The 20,356-nt window shown below is 37.7% G+C and overlaps 1 protein-coding gene across 1 annotated transcript in view; it reads right to left on the bottom strand.

Annotated features, from left to right (window-relative positions):
* ksr2 (kinase suppressor of ras 2) overlaps positions 1-20,356 on the bottom strand; it is a 396,641-nt gene that overhangs the window by 210,992 nt on the left and 165,293 nt on the right. The window contains exon 5 of the mRNA XM_088000110.1: positions 17,387-17,568. Within this exon, the coding sequence (XP_087856236.1) occupies positions 17,387-17,568 (182 nt within the window). The remainder of the gene's footprint in view (positions 1-17,386; positions 17,569-20,356) is intronic.

The raw sequence follows: 20,356 nt of genomic DNA, 5'->3' as shown, positions 1-20,356 counted from the left end.
ATTTCTTGAGAATTATAATTTCCATCACAGTTTAACCCACCAACAGTCTTACAGATGTAAGGTCTCCCAATTAGATTTCTCCTCCACACAATATAACCTTTGATGATACTAACTCTTAACAACATCAAGAATTCTTTTTCTGTTATGTAATCAGAAAGTAACTACAAAAGCATTTTACTGTAACTTTTGATGATGCTAATTCATTTCTTCATAACAGTCTATGTTTGTGGGAATGCATTTTTAAACTTAGTTATATCAACTCATGAGAAGTGCCTCTGATCATAACTAACCCAGATTGTAGGATGACTTAATGAGCTTTATTACTTTTCACTGTCAATTAAGTAAAGCTGAAGTGCAAACAAATACTATTCCAATGTGGTACATTGTTAATCTTGCATCTATGTTAGTCTGTCTGTCACCCATTCCTCAACATATTCTATTACATTTAAAACATTTCATAAACCTTTTCATTTTCTGTGGAATGCTAATTGTATTAATAAAATAAAACTTACCTTCAATTACAGTCTACAATCTTTTGCTTTCATATTCCTGTGTTTCAAAGCCAAAAATCCTTAAATTATAATCTATTGTCTTCTCTAGCTCCCATTATTCCATAATTTGATAGAGGATGGGATGTTATGATTTCTGACCTTGAAACTTTCACTGACATAACCATCAGGCTTCTGGAAGCATACCTCATCCATCTTCAGGATAATACAGTGCATCAACATATGAAATAAAGACAACCTACATTTACATAGCATTATTATGTTTCAGAAAAAATGTGGAAGCATTTCACATAAAATGGATTTCCCTGAATTCCATCAATTATCATGAATGCAATTTTAGTTGAGATAAACTGTCTCTGAAATAAGATGAGTAGACAATTAATGTACATTTTGATGGTGCAGTAAGTGAGGAATCTTGACCAAGGTACCAGGGGAACTCATTATTCATCTTTGTTCATGTTCCTTTGGCAGAACTAATCACCTTACTGTGTAAACAGGATCTCAATTTGATGTCTCATTCAACGGACAGAAGCTTCAATAAAGAAGCATGACTTCACTAGTACTATGGTCCAAAGATCATTAAAAAAAGGTTTTCTTAAAACTCAAACAGTGTGCCAGGATATTACAGTCAGAGGAAATTCAGTTCATTTAATTTGCATATTAAATTATTTTATTTGAAATTGTTTTTGGGATAATACTCACCCTTGTTACAGTATATCAAATAAAGTATGGTGACCTTTCAGTAAACCTTCAAATAATTCAGATTGAAGTGGACTGTTTGCCCACAGGCTAGCCCAAGAATCACCAGACAGCAAGGCCTGGTTCTACAGTTTTAATCAACCATTATGACAGTTCAGGAGCACTCAATTAAACTTTTAAGTTGCGCCACAGGGTCGTCCTACATACTTGAGGCTATTTTTTCAATTGAAATGATTAGAAATGCTAAACTGTTGTACATTTGACTGATGTAAATGTGCTGCACAGAGAGCATTGAGATAGTTTTACTGATAAAACATTGCCCACATTTTTAGAAAGAATTGCTTCATAACAGCTTTGAGGTAAACTATTCATCAAACAACGGAGTTATACAATGTGTTCGATCTGGACAGATGGCAGGACATGTATTTTTTTCCCTGCAAGACTCCACACAGAATTCCTGCTCTGATTGCTGCAGCTGAATGAGAAGTGGGCCAGCTTATGCAGCGTGTGACCATAATCTGCAGGAGAGTTGGAAAGCCACTTGAGTTTCTCTTAGTGGCTGGTTTCACAGTAGGTAGCATTTGCAAAGACATGGTAGTAACTGATTTATTTTCCCTCTTGGCCATGAAATGTAAAGAGGAAGAACCAGGAAAAAGTTAAGGGAATAAATCTCTGCCACGTGAAGGCCCTCTATAAGAAAGCAACCATTTTTCCAGACATTACCCTTCAGTTAAGGGTCTGTTATTATTTTAAGTAAATGAGACTTGAAATCCCAGGTATTTACTAAGAAAATAAAGCCACAATATTTCACAGTTTTAAATTAATAGAAGAATAATTATGACATAGATCAACAAAACCAATGGCCAATATTATCTATCTTCTACTTCTATCTTCACCCAGAGTTAACATGAGTTAAACATGGAACGAAAGACAAACTACAATCAAACAAATCACAAAAGAAGCAATTGATAAAGATCTGAACAAAATTCTCAGCAGCCCATCCAAATGTCAGTGATCACTATGAATCACAATAATCCTTTAAACTCTCTCTTCCTCATAAAGGATTTTAATACCACTGATTTCAGCTTGTGGGCCATCTTACTTCTTCTGCCTTCAGTAAGTATTTAGGTGTCAGGTCAGATTGGCTTATTAACTGTTCACCATGAAGCAGTTCAGTCTCCTCTCAAGACTGCATCCCATTGGGTTTACACGACTACACCCCATCATTAAATCATCTTCTCAACTCTTTAGCTGTGCTGAGCAGGCAACCACTGCTCACATACTTTCCTATAACTCAACTACAATGAGTATGCAATTTTTTCAGCTTCTCTTTACTGATAACTTCATGAGTATTCTACATCCCAACACTTTAACAGAGTTAGGCCAACACCTACTCTTTGACCCTGAGCTGCTGAGCCTCCAGTTGCCCAGCTGCATAAAGCTAACAACTGCTGCTGCCAATTCAATCATTTCTCATGGGCTAGTCTACATACTGCCACCCAGTTCCCATGGGTAAGTTTTTATTCCATAACCTCAGTCACATGAGGAACATTTTTGTGCCTACACCTCACACAACTACACTGCTTCTTCTAGTCAGGTCCTTCAGCTTCTTTAAGCAGTTGACAAAATAAATTTGGGAAGAAAGTGTGCTTGATCTATCTCCCTGCCGTGCCTGAGCTTGTGCTACAGCTTCAAGAAAACTTAGAAATCAATCTAACAAAATGGATTCACATAACAATAAAAAGGTCAACAGTGTCAGGTCAGCCTAACTTTAAAAACTAAAGTTAGTTATTATTCTATGTAAAAAGGAACTACAAACACAATTTAATGGAAAGTTGGAAAAGACCTGAAACTACAAAGATGCTAAGTCTTTGATACCCTTTATCAACTGTTATGTACCAAACTCCATCAAAATATAATAAGAACATTTTCTTGTTTTAAAGGTAAGTGTAAGGCATTACGTTCCAAATGTAATTTGATTGGTCAAACTACCAGGCCTCAAAAAAAACCATATTTTATTCATATGCTATAATTAAAATACAGACAAAATAAAAACAAAAGAATAGGCTTAATTGTAATCATCAAAATACTTAACAAAGTAATATTTATTAACTGCTACTAATTAACTGTTCCAATACAGTAATATTCCAAAAGCACACCCTTGGCAAAGATAAATTCAGTAAAATAGGTTGTCTCACATGCAATTCTAGCAGCAAGAAGAGAACCCAAGCTTTTAGCTTTAACAGTGATAGGAATCCATATCCAGCTTCAAGACACAAGCAACTGAAGAAAGTTAAAACTAAAAATCCTGGTTCTATGGGAACTTGACCCCACCCATTCAGGCTGCTTCTGTTGTTTCAACATTTAAAAAAAAACCAAGGCCTTATTGGCTTTAGAGCAGACTACTCAGTTCCCCTCCCTTCATAAAGAAAAACAGGACAAAATACACCTCTTAAAATAGTATTATCACACTACATAATCCAACTTTGAATCAAATGACACAGTTCCTTAGGACAGATAAGATTAGATTCCCTACAATGTGTGGAAACAGGCCCTATGGCCTAACAAGTCCATACCGAACTCCTGAAGAGTAACCCACTCAGATCCATTTCCCTCTCACTAATGCAGCTAACACTATGGGCAATTTAGCATGACCATTTCACTTGACCTGCACATCTTTGGACTGTGGGAGGAAACTGGAGCATCCGGAGGAAACCCACGCAGAAATGGGCAAACTCTACACTGACAGTCGCCCGAGGCAGGAATTGAACCCGGGTCCCTATGAGGCAACAGTGCTAACCACTGAGCCACCATGCCACCTCAAAGATGATGCCAGTATTATATTTTAAATTGTTCTCACCTGCCCCAGAAGACTGATCTCCAGTAAAGTGCAATCAGTTCATATCAATGTTTGCTGCTCCATTATCCTTCCAGTACATAGCACAATGACACATAAGAACAGGTTAGAGAGGGATACAGGATTTTTTATGTCAAAGAAAATTCAAGGCAAGATGAAGTGAAGGCTGCCATGAGAAAGAGAGTGCAGAGAACATAGTCAATTGTTGCTTAAATGGATATGAATTCTTATTTTCTTTATCTTAAATTTGCCTTCCAACTATATCCTGCTGACCAATGAATGAATCAAGTATCAAGCTAAAAGTATAATATTAGAACAAATCTGTTACATCTGTAAATGTACTTATAAAAATGAGATTGGTGTCTGAGTTGCTTTGGTATAGCTTGTCTTCTCTTTCACGAATATAAAGGGGAAAAAGTTCACATAATGAGGACAGTGCTTGCAAACAGGAAGGACCACTAGCATGAAATTTGTGAACTCTTTATGAATATCAGCATAAAGACAGTGAGTTAAAGTGAAATTGGAAGCATCCCCAAGCTACAGTCTTGCTCTTCTCCTTATTTATATTCCATCTTATGTAACTTCACTCATACAGGCCAACATTGAAGAACTTGGTACAACAGTTTTTTTCATATGTAATGGCATTTCAGTGTTTCTGACTGCAAACAGTTCCTTCTTTTCTTTGTCCTGAATTCAAGAAGATGAAATGGCTGAATTAATGTTTTAGGCTCAACCTCACTGTCCATTAAGTCACCCATCACAATGTGATAAGCAGCATCCATCCCCACATATCTACTTGAAAAGGACAAGGGAGTGGAAGAAGCTAGTGGTGACAGAACTAGAGACTTGAGACTGTTCCCAAATTGTAGGAGGATGCATTTGGTGAGGCACTGAGGACAGTGAGGGCTTGCCTACGTTCTTTAACAATGTAATCCTATGCCCAAAAGCCTGATTTTCATGCCACAGTTTAAACATACAAAAAATGTATCACTATGACTCACCTGCTCAATGTTATTGACAGTACTGATGGGTCCATGATCTTGTTTTGCATTAATAGATTTACCCTCTGTCTTCTGACTCCTGACTGTCTACCATGAGACCAAAAGCCAGCTACTTATTAGCACTTTCAAACAAGTTTGGCTGTTGACTGTGGCAGGATGAACAAGTTATAGGACCTGTTAGGGAAACAGTTAACTTGATTCAATTCCTATGGTCATCGGTTTCCTAATCATGGAAGAAGTCATAAGCCACAAAGGTTTTGATTATACTAGCGGGATGGTAGCTACATTCTGCCACATTGTGTTCTTTCTCATTGCTTCAGCTTTCCACAAGAAATGTCTTAGAAATCATGGCTTTTTCAAACAATTAATCCATGAGTTTGTTGAAAGGGTTATTGTCTGAAGATTGAAAAAAAATGAAGTCCTCTCTTGCATTTGCATGGGAGGCGTCAGCCACGTAACAGTTCAAGGCAGCTGTAATCTTGTGAGGCACTGACAGAGTTGCCCTGTGCAGGAATTGTAGGAGAAAGTGAGGACTGCAGATGCTGAAGATCAGATTTAAGAGTGTGGTGCTCTCAGTAATTGATTATTTCTGCATTATTTTGGTCTTGTAGACAAATAAAGTTCAAAAGATATTCAAAATATTGTTTAAATCTATACAAAAAACTGACAAACACTGACCAAATACTTAACTACACCAGCAACCATCCCAACACACACAAACGAAGCTGTATCAGAACACTATTCCAACGAGCCACCACACTTTGCAGCACAGACGAACTTCGGAAAACAGAGGAGAACCACCGATACAACGTATTCAAGAAGAACGGATACTCAAAAAATACAGTCCGCAGATTCCTCAAGAACAAACCACAACAAGCAGACCAAACACAGCCAGAAACCCTAACCACCTTACCATACATCAAAGAAGTTTCAGAAATGACAGCCAGACTACTAAGACCCCTCGGAATCCTAGTAGCACACAAACCCACCAAAACTCTCAAACAAAAACTAACAAACTTAAAAGACCCAGTACAACCCATGGACAAAACCAACGTCATCTACAAAATTTCATGCAAGGACTGCCACAAACACTACGTAGGACAAACAGGAAGAAAGTTAGCCACCAGGATACACGAACACCAGCTAGCCACAAAAAGACACGACTCTCTCTCCCTCGTAGCCCTACACATGAATGAAAAAAACCACCAATTCGACTGGGACAACACATCTATCCTGGGACAGGCTAAGCAAAGACATGCCAGAGAATTCCTAGAGGCCTGGCACTCCAACCACAACGCCATAAACAAACACATAGATCTAGATATCATCTATCAACCCCTCAGAAAACGAACAGGAAATGACATCACCACAAACCTCAGGAACCCCATCCAGGACAAACATATAAATAGAAAGCAGGAGACAACAGTTTCGCTTCACTTGGAGGTTGCCACTGATGATGTTACCTAGCCAGGTAATGAAACGTCTGGATATCAAACCTAAAGCTCAGCGAGCAAACCTACACCCTAATGCCAAAACTTAGTGATAGTTTTCTCTGCGTATCAAGGTTGATGTTAACAGATTTCTATAAACAGGTTCAGGTAACAGACCCTGCTCTGGACATGTTTTCTTTTATTTGTTGATGGGATGTGCATATCTTTGACTAGGCCAACATTTATTGCCCATCCCTAGGTGGCCTGAAGAAAGTGGTTGCAAACTACCCTCGTGATCATCAGCATAAGGAGAGGTTTGAATATAGCAACCAAAGTGTAATCTCTCCAGCCTTTCGTGCTTCCTTGGAGCCTTCTCCTTTCCCAGAACCAAACAATAGAGATATGCCAACCGGAATATTCGTAACTGGAAGATCATGGCTCCTAACAGCTTCAGCTTTGCAAATGACCACAAAACCACAGTATAGATTTAAACAATATTTTGAATATCTTTTGAACTTTATTTGTCCACTAGACCAAAACAATCCAGAAATAATCAATTACTGAGAGATACAGCAACAAAAGTAATGTTGCTTTCACAAGAACACAAGAAACAGACTTCCTTTGTAACACAGTGTAAATGCTCATCCTTTTGGCATTTATTCATACACTCTGATGTCATTAGGGAAAGAGTGCCTCTTTTAATTAAAATTGCTCAGGGTCACAGTTTGGTGCACTGTATTACTAAGGAGATTTCAGACTTTTCTATCCAACAATATGCTGGCAAGCAGCAGTCGACTTACATCTATTTCTGAGGCTTGCCATTGATCTATTCTTTAGTTCGTGACATTGTGAAACTTTACTTAGGTCTATCAGAGGTAAAAATCAGCAGAGGTATGATCCTGGCTGTTTGTCAGGGCTGCTAATCGTGCTGCCAGAGCTATAGCAGGTTCCTGCTGGAAGAGCCAAGTAAGTTTGAAACAATTTTGTTTTAACCCTCTAACTCAGAAATAATTCATTATTGCTCAAAACTTACCCTGCAGCAATTGAAGACAATGTCCAAAGTGGACCCTTCATTCCAAACAAAAATCATCTTATTGATTCAATTGTCATTGTTTAACTTCAACACACAGGTGGTAGGAATAAACGTGAGCGCTTTAAAAGCAGAGTCTATTTGGCCATCTAAAATAATTAATTACTGAAAACATACGGGCTTAAATTTACATTGATCTCACACCTACTTAGACTGAGATCCAATCTGTAAAAGCAAAGTAATCAATAAGAAGTTTTTGAGTTTCTCTTTAATCATAGTGGATAAATCTGTTGTGTAGAAAATTCAAGCAAACACAAAAAGCATCAGTGTTCCTTATAAAGCTGAAATTTTGCAGATAATGGGATAAAGCTGCATCTGTTTTGCATTAAGGGATCAAAACATAACATAGAGGAAACAAGTTGAGATAATGGATTAATCTGATGTGATAGACCGGTGGTGATTTAATCTATGCTCAAAACAGTCCAGGACTTTGAGTTCCCAACTGTTCTTTTACAGAAGCATTCTTACCCAGCTTCACAAATCTTTCGCCAATTTTAAATTGGACAGCGCCAGAGACCCGGGTTCAATTCCCGACTCAGGCGACCACTGTGTGAAGTTTGCACATTCTCCCCGTGTCTGCGTGGGTTTCCTCCGGGTGCTCCAGTTTCCTCCCACAGTCCAAAGATGTGCATGTCAGGTGAATTGGCCATGCTAAATTGCTCGTAGTGTTAGGTAAAGGGGTAAATGTACGGGAATGGGTGGGTTATGCTTCGCCGTGTCGGTGTGGACTTGTTGGGCCGAAGGGCCTGTTTCCACACTGTAAGTAATCTAATCTAATCTAATCTAATACTTTTACAATTCACTTATACATGGTTGGGCCATGGATAGTGTTTTAGAATGGAGAGGTCTAGGGGTTCAGATACATAATTTTTTGAAATTTGCATCACAGGTAGACATGGTGGTTAAGAAAACATTAAGCACTCCTGCATTCATTGCTCAGACCTTTGAATGTAGGAGTTGGACGCCATATGGAGGTTGTACAGGAATTTGGTGAGATCTCTTCTGGAGTACTGTGAGCAGTTCCGGTTGCCGTGTAATAGGAAGGATATTATTAAACTGAAGAAGGTTCAGAAAAGATTTACCCAGGATGTTGTCAGGAATGCAGGGTTTGAGTTATAAAAACAGACTGTAAAGGCTGGAACTTTTTTCACAGGAGCGTAGGAGGCTGAGGGGTGACCTTATTGAGGTTTTTAAATCATGAGGGGCATAAGGAAGGTGAATAACAAAGGTCTTTTTCCTTGGGTTGGGGCATCATTTTAAGGTGAGAGAAGAAAGATTTAAAAAGAGATTGAGGGGCAACTTTTTTTTAAACCCAGAGAATGTGGTGGATGCAAGTACAGTTACAACATTTAAAAGACATTTGGATAAGTTCATGAATAGGAAAGGTTTGGAAGGATATAGGTCAATCGCAGGTAGGTGGGACTAGGTTAGTTTGGGAACATCATTGGCGTGGACTGTTTGGATTGTAAGGTCTGTTTCCCTGCCGTATGATTCTATGACACTATAAACAGTCATTCAGAAAAAAAGCATCAATGGAAAGATTCAAGTAGATAGACTGTCTGCAGCCATGATAACTTATCAACAAAAAGTTAAGCACGGAACCTACCAGTAATTGAGGGTAAAATCTTTACAATTGGAAAATGTGAAATTGATGCAGCCTAACTCCCAGAAAATATTGGCTGAATTGTTCTCCAAATGAGCTCAATTTTTACAACTAAATAAGGTTTTAGTCTGTAAACAGTTAGGACTCTGAAGTTGAAGCAGCTTCCCCAGTTACAGCTACTTTTGGATTAATATATACTATTCAGGAAGTGTGAGGGGAATTTTATGAAATATCTGTTGGAGAAGGCTAGTTTGTATCAGTGTCACTATTCACCATGACAGCATCCAAAGTGAATATTTAGAGAATTATGAATATTCTTCTCACAGAGTCAGCTGCTCCCCTTGCATTGCTCCTGAGACAGACATTTGACAAATATTTCAAATGCCTTGTTGATACTTCCCATGTAAGATGGAACAGAAAATACATTGAAAAGTACAGCAAGTTAATCAGAATGTATGAGAGATGCTTGCAGTTCTGCTGGAAATATCCACCAAAGCATTAATTTCTCTGCTATTCTGGTTTTACCTTTCATTTCTAACTCAAGTGCAAATTGTTCGAATCAGATTGCGAGAAGGTAAATTTTGTGCTTTGGCATGAAAACATGCATTCAGTGATTTAAGCAAAATGGAGTTGGAAAAACATAACACGACAGGGCTTCAAATTTAAGAGATAGCTAAAGATTTGATAGGAATTATATAACATTAGGCCTGAAGTGGTACAACATGCATAAACACTACATCTGGTAAATGGTGGCTTAAATGGAATCACGACTGCTGAGAGTCTAGCAGTTAGGTGATGTTATCAGTGGTTGTTAATTTGATAAACCATTTTCTTCCTGCTGGCCATAGCAGCTGTTTAAATTCGTCTTCATTAGCATCTTATAAACAGCATAGAAAAAACACAGACAAACATTTACTGATTGGCTAGTTTATGTTATTTTACTAGCAACTTAAAACAGAAACAAAAAAAGTATATTTAAAGTGTGAGGAACGGAGTTTTATGCACCTTTATGCACTAAAAGATTATTTCATGAGACATGGGCATCACCAATATTTATTGTTCATGTTTAAGTGCCCTGAAGAAGGTCGTGGTGTGTTGCCTTTTTGAACCACTGCAATTCACTCGGGGTAGATACACACACGCAGTACTTTTTGGAAAGGTGTTCCAGAATTTTGACAGCCACAGTGAAGAAATGGCGACCTAATTCCAGTAAAGGAAATCAAGTGATGGTGGTGTGTGACTTAGAGAGGAACTTGCAGATGATGATGTCCTCGTGCTCCTGTTGCCCTTGTTCTTCTATGTTGTAAAGTCATGCATTTGGACAATGCAGTCAACAAAACTTTGCTGAGCTGCTGCAGTCTATTATGGAGATGGTACACACTGCTACCACTGTGTGTTGGAGCTGGAGGAAGTGAGTGTTTAATGGCATGAATGGGGTGCCAAGTACACGGGCCGCTTTGTCCTGGATGATGTTGAGATTCTTGATTAATTTTGGAGTTGCACTCATCCAGGCAAGTGATTGAGTTCATGGCTACCATCATAGCTTTGTCTCTTGAAACAAATAGTGAAACCCAAATGCGATTGGTCAATGGAAGTCACAAAATAGGACCGATTTTGCTATTAAAGTGGAACTCTAGGCAAGGTGACCAGTCTCTATATTTTTTTAATTTAACCTATTTTTCTACTCAACCTGTTCAGAAACATTTTTATACACCTATGGAGCAGGTGGTACTTGAACTTGGGCCTCCTAGTCAATGGTGTAGAGGCACTACCACTGCGCACAAGAGGACCTGACCCATCTCTTTAAGGCTGCAAAGTCTAATATGGAAACTTTATAAGTGAATTGTTGATTTATTGCTACGAGGCAGATGACTTCCCCAAGTGTTTAAAAATGCAGCACAGAACCAGACATTTGTTTAGAAAAAATAAGTTTTGCCTCTGTAATGAAAATAATTGAGTCAGATTGTATCAACAAGTTGGTTATTGAGAGTTGGGAACTTCTTCCCTTAGTTCCATGTTGGGGAACAAAGGGACTGGAGTAATCTCACTGCCTCAAGAGGCAGGCCACGTGGCAATAGAGCCAGTTGCTTGGCAAGTGTGGAAGAAATATAGAAGGACCACATTTACTAGAACTTGCCCAAGCTGTATTCATGACTGTCAGGCCTTCAAGTCCTCACTGCTCATCCATGCCCTGTCACATCTCTCATGCCTCCATCATAGAACATAGAACAATATAGCACAGGAACAGGCCCTTCAACCCATCATGTCTGTGTGGACTATGGTATCATTCTAAACACCATCTACTCATATCTTCCATGCCCATCATGTAACCTCATATCTCCCATGACCCCTCTTTACCTGCACATTGTCAATGCCCTCAATGTCATTTTCATGCCCACATGAACCCTTCATACCCATTTTCCCAGCATTCATTACTGAACCAGAACGCCATTGATAAGTCTGGCAAGTATTTGAAACGTTCATTAAACTGACACAATAAATAAGAAGGCTTTCAAAATCTGTTATGAAAAATACTACTCAGCTTATACTTCAAAAAAAAGTCAAGAAATTGCAGCCATTCATGGACTCAATGACAAGACATATTATCAAATTTTCCACACTTAACCTTGTTATAAATAATCATATAACTTCAGAAAAAAAGTGATCTGATAATAAATATGTAATGCAAACAAAGCTAACACACCTCTCTGTGGCTATGCAAACAGACTGCTGCTCAGAGTTAAATGGAATAGTCACACCAAGACCCCAGCCAAACACTCATAATGATGACATCTGGCAACTACATCATAAAATGATGTCGAGCAAACTCTCTGCTTCTCAAACTCTCACTACTACTTTAAGACATTCCTTAAAACCTCCCTTTTTGACCAATCCATCTTAATATTTCTTTTTGTGGCCTGCTGCTGATTTTTGTGTAATAATTGCAGCAAGGGATATTTTATAGTTTTAAAGGTATTATGTAAACACAACTTGCTGTGGTTGTACTACATAAAGTTAAATATGTGTCTAGATTTCTGCATGTTAATCAAGAGTTTTTTTCCCTATTTTGGATAAACCTTTAAACATTAAGTTTGTGTTTTCATTGCAAAACGTGTTTCTCAATATGCTTGATTACACATCTGGTGATCATTAATCCATCTGGAGAGGTATGCTTTGCACTTACTTGACAAATTGGTTATCTTTCCTCTACATGCTGTCTCTCAACATCACTTCACAATTATCATCATCAGAGTAGTCTTTGTCACTTTCTTTGGGCACAATGGGCTAAATAGTTTTATTTTGTTTCATACTGGAGATCTGGTTATCAGCTAACTCTCACTCAATTATCAATTATCTTGGTTCCATGATTGATATTGACATGAAATCTTGCATTGTTGGGTTCAAATGGAACTATTTACCAGGAATGGCTTGAACCATTCTCAGCTAGTTTCTAATCAACCTGTTTAGAGATTACTAAATACTATCAGAGCAGGTGGAACTTGAACCTGAGCCTTCTAGAGATAGGGACAGCTTAACCACTGTTATCCTTTATGCCACATACATTTTAGAAACAGAAAGTAAAAAGAAAACACAAATAGCATTCTGAATCATTTTACTGAAGCGTGTTAATTATAATTAACACTTTGGGTTACGGTTTCCAAATGCTTCAAGGTTTTACCTGAAAATCTGCTATTTTTAGAGGCTCAACAAACGTGTAAGAGATAAATTTCAGATGAATGTTATAAATGCTCTTCCTTCATTATCTAAGAGTGTCATTTTGATGAGATTTATAAATCCTTGAGTAGAGGACACCAAAAGTAATAAAAAGCAAGGAGTATTAAAACACTGAAATTATAATTCTTGTTGCAAATGATTGTTGGATTTATTTATTAAGTATGTAACTTTTTCCACAGCATAAATATCCTCAACCCCAGCAGTTGATCCCCTGCATAAACAGCCTTCATCTGGTAAAAGATTAATTGCTCAGACCTCTACCTGACAAGAATCTTCTGCATTCAGAGCCAGCACGACAGGATGAATCATGGTGGCAGGATAAGTATTAACACATGAATTAGAACATATTGGTCGAGTTTTGAGTCTACAATGTGTCATGTTGCATCCAGAACAATTACAGTTTAATTTGCACCACGTTTTGCCATTTACAGTCCCGTCACATGGTCATTTCAGGTTACCATTTGTCGATTAACTAATTTCAATACATTGCTTGCTGACACAGTAACAATGTGAAATGTTGGCAAAGACAGCATGTTCATTGTCGCATGTTAATAGATACAATTAGAACAAAAATTCTGCTGACACCTCACTTTTTCTTGCAAATGATGTTCTATATAAACATCAACATCTATATTTGTCAGAACAGTAGTTTATATTGCTTACTGCTGAAATACTTGGAAATGTACAAACCTTTTTCTCAATTCTTTACTCAGAGAGTGGTAAGGGTGGGGAAAGCCCTGCCTGCAAATGCAGTTAATTCAGCCACATTAGAGGCATTTAAACAATGCTTGGATAAGCACATGGATGATGATGGGATAGTGTAGGGGGATGGGCTTAGATTAGCTCACAAGTCAGGCGCAACATTGAGGGCCGAAGGGCCTGTTCTGTACTATTGTTCTATGTTCTATTCAGCATGTGTAAATATTTAAAATGGGAAATTCAAATGATCGAGGCTTGCCACACAGGGATTATACAGCGGCTCATGGTGCCAGAGACTTGGGTTCAATTCCACCTGCAGGCAACTGTCTCTGTGGAGTTTGCACATTCTCCCTGTGTCTGTGTGTGTTCCCTCAGGGTGCTCCTGTTTCCTTGCATGTTCCAAAGATATGCAAGTTCAGCGGATTGGTCATGCTAAATCGCCCATAGTGTCCAGGATTGTGCAGACAAGGTGGATTAGCCATGGGAAATGTGGGGTTACAGAATAGGGTTGGATCTGGGTGGGATGCTCTTCGGAAGGGTGGTGTGGACTCGATGGGGCAAAAGGCTTGTTTTCACACACTGTGGGGGTTCTATTCTATGATCTATGAAATGAGGGTCATAATGCTTTAACTCAGACTTCCAAAAGAAGTCTTTGCCAACAACTTGACATGAAATATCCAATGAATTTTTCTCGAGGAATAGAGGAGCATCTTGTACATTAGCTAACAGACTTTTATACAGATATGCTGCTGTTTTAAAAATTGGATGGTGCAATGGGTTTAATTCTTGCCCTTTTACTGTTGGGGTGAAAATCTTTTCAATGAATTTAAGCAATCCAAGTCAAATGAATTCGATCATGTGAATCCAGTCCATTGAAAATTTGTAAGTATGGTTATGTGTGTATTCAAAGCAGTTGCTTACACCAATCACAATGTTACTAATGTCCTGCCCCACAGGAGCAATATTAGAGAGACACACTGCTGCTGCATCAATGAAAGACTGGTTTAGCCTACCTATCCAAAGTAAAAAACAAAATCAAAGTTGTGGTAGTTCTAATACGTCACTGTGTCACTTCTCAAATAGAAACAGATCTCCAAGATTGATTATAGTGAGATTTGATATAATAAAGCCTAATTACAGCACTAATGCAATATCTAGGCAGGACAGAGGTTAACCAAGCAGTCCAAAACCTCAAAAATATCATTGAGCAGGTAATACCACAAGTGGTCTCAGTAAAACAAGGAAGGTCAAAAACATGTTGCCCTTCTCACACTTCATTAAATTCATTCACCTCCAAAGCAGGCTTCAACTTTTAGACTCATATTTGCTCAGATTTGCAAAACTCCTACTGCATCAAATAAGGATACAGCTGGAACAGATTTCCAATATGTCGAAATACAAGATGAATTTTGGACAGGAATATTCTTAAATCTAATCTCTACATTTTACTTATGATTTTACGAAATTCTGATGTATTAAATGAAGATTGCTTGAACACATATCTTCAAAGTAATTTATTCTTTGTGTATATAAAATGATTAGTGAGGATTTCATGCATACATACTACCATTTGTTAATTTAGTTGGATTAAATTCATATGCAATAATATTAGTTAATTTTAATTTCTTTAACAATGTCAATTTGGTAACTGGATTTCAAGATTTTATTTTCCTACTCCTCTGGTCTGACGTTCAAAAACATATCTCAATTTTATCATGCCTCAAATCAAAATTATTGAGAATATCAAAAGGTGGAACTCCTGGTAGTCCAATACAGAAAGCATATCATTTTCACACAAGAAAATATTCTGGTTAACTATTTCCCAAGATTTTGGATGTGTTAGAACAGTGTTCTGATATGGTCCCAAAATGATCTTTGAACTCTCTGAAAGTAGTGCCTCATCCAGGTAACATTGCACATTGATTCAAAAATCTTCATGCTCGTATATAATTTTAGATTCAACCTGAGAATTAAAACACTATTACATCAAATTTCAGGATGTCCTTATGGGATATACAATGATTACCTGCCATTAGTGTAGCAAAAGAATCTATATATATTGGCTTATGTCAATCACCTTGATGCTTTAGTGTCCCAATATCAATGCCACATACCTGAGTCATCACCACGAGTTCCTTATTTCAGGTAAATGGGTGAAGGACAGTATCAAATCTTGTTGACTCCGTTACAAGGTGTTCAGTGATAGATTGGTATAAGCTATAGTCCTCCTAGACTGCAAATCATTTTTTGTGCCACGGATCCATCTCTTAGCTTCACCTTGGATCTTACAAATGGGACAAAAGAAGCCCCATTGTAGCAAACTTGGAAATTGTGAACCATGAAAGAGAACATGCCACGTATATAACTAGGCATGGAGCATTACTCTCATTTAAGAAACACAACAAATACAATTTTGTCCTATGCCACTTTTCAGTACAAACTAGTTCAGACTGAAACTGGCATCCACTATGACCCTCGATACCGATATGAATCAAAAACTGAGGCAAATATCCCTTTGGGTTAATTTTTTTCTGTTTTCCAAATAAAAGCTTCTATTCTTACTCATAAGTCCGATTATTATGTCTATTCCAAAATGAAACATTTGTAAACATTTCCTGTCACTGCAAAAACATGACAGACTTTCAGCATAATTACCAGAGTTGACTGCTCCATAGATTTAAACTGGATGAAACTCCAAAACTTTAAACAATTCTAACTGCTACCATTTTAAATACTATATTTTCAACAACACTAACTTGTCTTCTGAGAAAATGATAGAATTTTATTGTAGTTTGGTCCATTATTGACAATATCTTTACAAAATCAGCACTGCAACATTCAAAAACCTTCAATATCCTTAAAACTAACCTCTGTTCTTTATCCTAAAATACATGTCATAAACTTATTCAATGAGTTTCCTTGTCAGATCTTGAACTGGATGTTACTCTGCTGTGATTCTTATGACATGCTTAGCCTAAAGTAAGTGACATAATGTCACAGATTCAAATATCTCACCACTGAAAACCTGTTATAGCTTTAACCAATATTGATAATCTTCCAAACAGTCCATTACTGAACCAACAATGACTCCTTAAACATAGGTGCGAACAGACTCAAGAACAGCTTCTTCACTGTTATTAGACTTCTGAATGAACCTCTCAAATTTTAAACTTAATGTTGTTCTTGCTCTTTGTGCACTTTCTCTGCAGCCGTAACATTGTATTCTTCACTCTGTTCTATTACCCTAATGCACTTTGTATGGTATGATGTGCCTGTACTGCATGCAAAACAAAACTTTTCACTGTATGTGGGTGTATGTGACAATAATAAATCAAATCAAATCAACATCCTTTACAAATTTATCAAACTACAAACGTAATTTTTTAAAAGTACAACAATTAATTATATTAGGAGGTAACAAAAACAGAAATTGCTGGAAAAGCTCAGCAAGTTTGGCAGCATCTGTGAAGAGAAATCAGTTCCAAGGAAGGGTCACCGGACCCAAAACATTAACTCTGATTTCTCTTCACAGATGCTGCCAGACTGCCTGAGCTTTTCCTGCAATTTCTGTTTTAGTTTCTGATTTGCAGCATCTGCAGTTCTTTCAGTTTTTATATAATATTAAAGGGCAATGGGATTAAAGATAAAATGGCTTCAAAAATTAAAAATCAATGTCAATATTACATCAAGAGGAAGCGGCAGAATTTTGACCCTAATGTATCTTTGTTCATCCAATGACCAACTGACCAATCTGATTACTTACTTGATGAGAAATTGGCTTCAGTGTGAACGGGAGGAGTAGAAGGAAGAAAAGATGGGTATCCCACAAAGAAGGACCGCAAAGACCGTTCAGAGAGTAGAGGGGAGCGCTGAGCAGGGATGTTCTCACAGCTACCAACACTATTGTGAATCTTCAGATTTAGAGGTTTGTTCTTTTTCTTTGCTCTGACAGAATAATAAAAAGGCAAGAAATCAGTAAAAAGCTATTCACATGTTCAAAACTAGTCTCAGAATTATAAGAAAGACTCTTTACTTATAAACTATGACGACCAGAGCTGGGCACTGAAAGTGGTGCAAAATCTTTCTGACACTATTCATCTTTGATCGGGTTTTATTGCAGGATTAAGTGAATTTCTAGAACCCATTATGAAGAATTCAACAAATTGAACAATGAAAATATCTTATAAAATTGTGAATGGACATATTTCAAAAACCATGCAGTTCTCCATTTCTCGGGGAAACTGAGCAAAGGCTAAGATAACGGATGAATGGGCACTGCACAACAATCAACAGACAGGAGGGTTCCCTCCCAGTTGGGGAACACTTCAGTGGTCCAGGACATTCAGCCTCGGACCTTTGGGTGACCATCCTCCAAGGTGGACTTCAGGACAGGCAGCAGAGAAAAGTGGCCGAGCAGAGGCTGATAGCTAAGTTCGGTACCCATAGGGAGGGCCTCAACCGGGACCTTGGGTTCATGTCACATTACAGGTGATCACCATTGCACTACACACACACACACAGATATTCCTACACACACACACACTCTCATATACACACGGACACAGGTACACACAGACGTGCACACATACACCCACACACACCTTTATAGACACACACACTCCCACACTCAAACATGCACCCCCTCACAGACTTAAGACACTCTGCACTCACTACACACACACACCTTCTCACACTCACGACCCCCACACCAGACAGACACACACTCACACAGACAAAGACCCACATGCACACATATATTTTGTGGGGTGAATTTGTACTTGCAGAGTTACATTGTACTTTGCTCAAAAACTGCATGAATTTATGTAAAACTCTGTTATCTCACTTTTTAGATTAGAATCAATCTAAACATCATGGCATAGACAGAGAACACAGGGGGCCAACACCTTCAACATATTGTCTAGCTATCACCATTGTTAACAGCTAACCCAAGAATGCAATTTTTAAAAAAAAGGTTTTGTAATTTACATATGACAGAAGTGAAACTATCACTGTATTCTAACAGATGAAAGGCTTAACATACAATCAATTTTTCAATGTATAATTTCAGTTACATCACACTGTAAATTTTTGCTATAAATTCTGTGTTACGATCGAGCCCTCCACTATCACCTGATGAAGGAGCGTTGCTCCGAAAGCTATTGTGCTTCCAATTAAACCTGTTGGACTATAACCTGGTGTTGTGTGATTTTTAACTCCATTTCTAAAGTATCTAGATCCTGGATCAGTAAAAAAAATGAAGTAACACATCAGAAAACTGAAATTTCCCTGCAAGCAAAGAATAAATGTTACTGTTTTAACTGAAGGATTAACCTCAAAACTTGTTGCCTTTTAAAATTCACCTTTTTAACAAAATCTTCTGACTTTTCTCTTCTTTCTCTCTTTTATACTTTGTTTCCATGAAAAATGATTAGATATTTTATTAGGTTAAAGTTGACATTTAAGTGCAAATTGTTGTGATCTTTGAAGTTAATCAGTTTGAACAGTGTATGTTTGTGGAACACCTCTACTGTCTGTAAGAATAACTCTCACCTTCCAGTTGCTTGCCACTTCAATAAACCACCTTCCTCTCATCCTAACCTTTCCATTGAGGACATTCCTTCAACTGAAGCTGCAGGAATAATATTTCATTTTCTGCTTAGGCACTTTACAACCTCTAGCAATCAACATTAAATTCAATATCTTCAGAAAATTACCCCGTTCTCCATTTTGATCAGTTAAAAATGCTATGATCTAAACTAGTTACCGATTAAAAATCAATCCCCTATCTGATACCATCGTCATTTTTTAAAAATCCTTTCTTTACCATATGACTCAAAGATATTTCACCAAAGTGTTTCTGAATTTGCTTTCATGTGCATGCTTTATTTGAAACACTCCAGGAATACATAAGACATAAACCTACAAAACAACTAAAATTGAAACACAAATATAAACCTCACCATACTCACAAGTAGACTCAAAGGCATTTGCAATAATATTAATGTTCCTGGCTGCGAATTCGATTTTGAATTTATTATCAACTTTTCAATTTTCATTTGAAACTCATTGCAAACTTTAAAGAGGTGAAGTTCAGTTTGGTTGGCAGGTGAAGACAAAGGGTGTCTATCAGCCACTGGTTGCAGTCCCCACCTACTATCTCGCTGGTTGGGTGAACAGTAATGAAGTAGTGAGTAACTGCCGATCAAACACCTGTGGAATTTTGGTGCTGTTAATTAAAGAGGAAAGAAATTACAAGAACAGTGTTTACCTAACATTTTCCCACTGTGACTCTACTTCAAGGCTTGAAAATTGTTGTCAACTTCCTGTGAGAGTGAGGAGAGTGGGACAGAGACCCATAGGACGAGATGAAGAGGGAGGCAAAATTGGTGGAGGAGTAGTGAGTTGTGGGGCCCTGAACGCAAACATCTGTTGGAGTGGGAGCACAACTCTCATAACTCAGTCAGCATTCTATTACTGCCAATGCTACCTCCCAGCTTGTGCCTCCAACTAAGGTCTGACTCTAACACTGTGAAACCATGTACTAGAGGAAGGATTTTTGAGAAAGACTGATTTATTGTTTAAAATGTCTATTTTAACTTAATTTTTTGAGACTTTTTTTTCTTTAATACCACTAGCTCTCGTGATATGATTGAAGAACATTTGTGATGCATACTTCTCAAAAGTTTTGGGGATTGAGGAGGAAAGTGAAATGGAAGGAGAAAAGTTTTGAATA

Source organism: Chiloscyllium plagiosum, unplaced genomic scaffold (genome assembly GCF_037043375.1).
Source record: "Chiloscyllium plagiosum isolate Xiang-an unplaced genomic scaffold, Cpla_swu_hap1 HiC_scaffold_24, whole genome shotgun sequence".
NCBI lineage: Eukaryota > Metazoa > Chordata > Chondrichthyes > Orectolobiformes > Hemiscylliidae > Chiloscyllium > Chiloscyllium plagiosum.
This window is presented reverse-complemented; position numbering and strand designations above follow the sequence as displayed.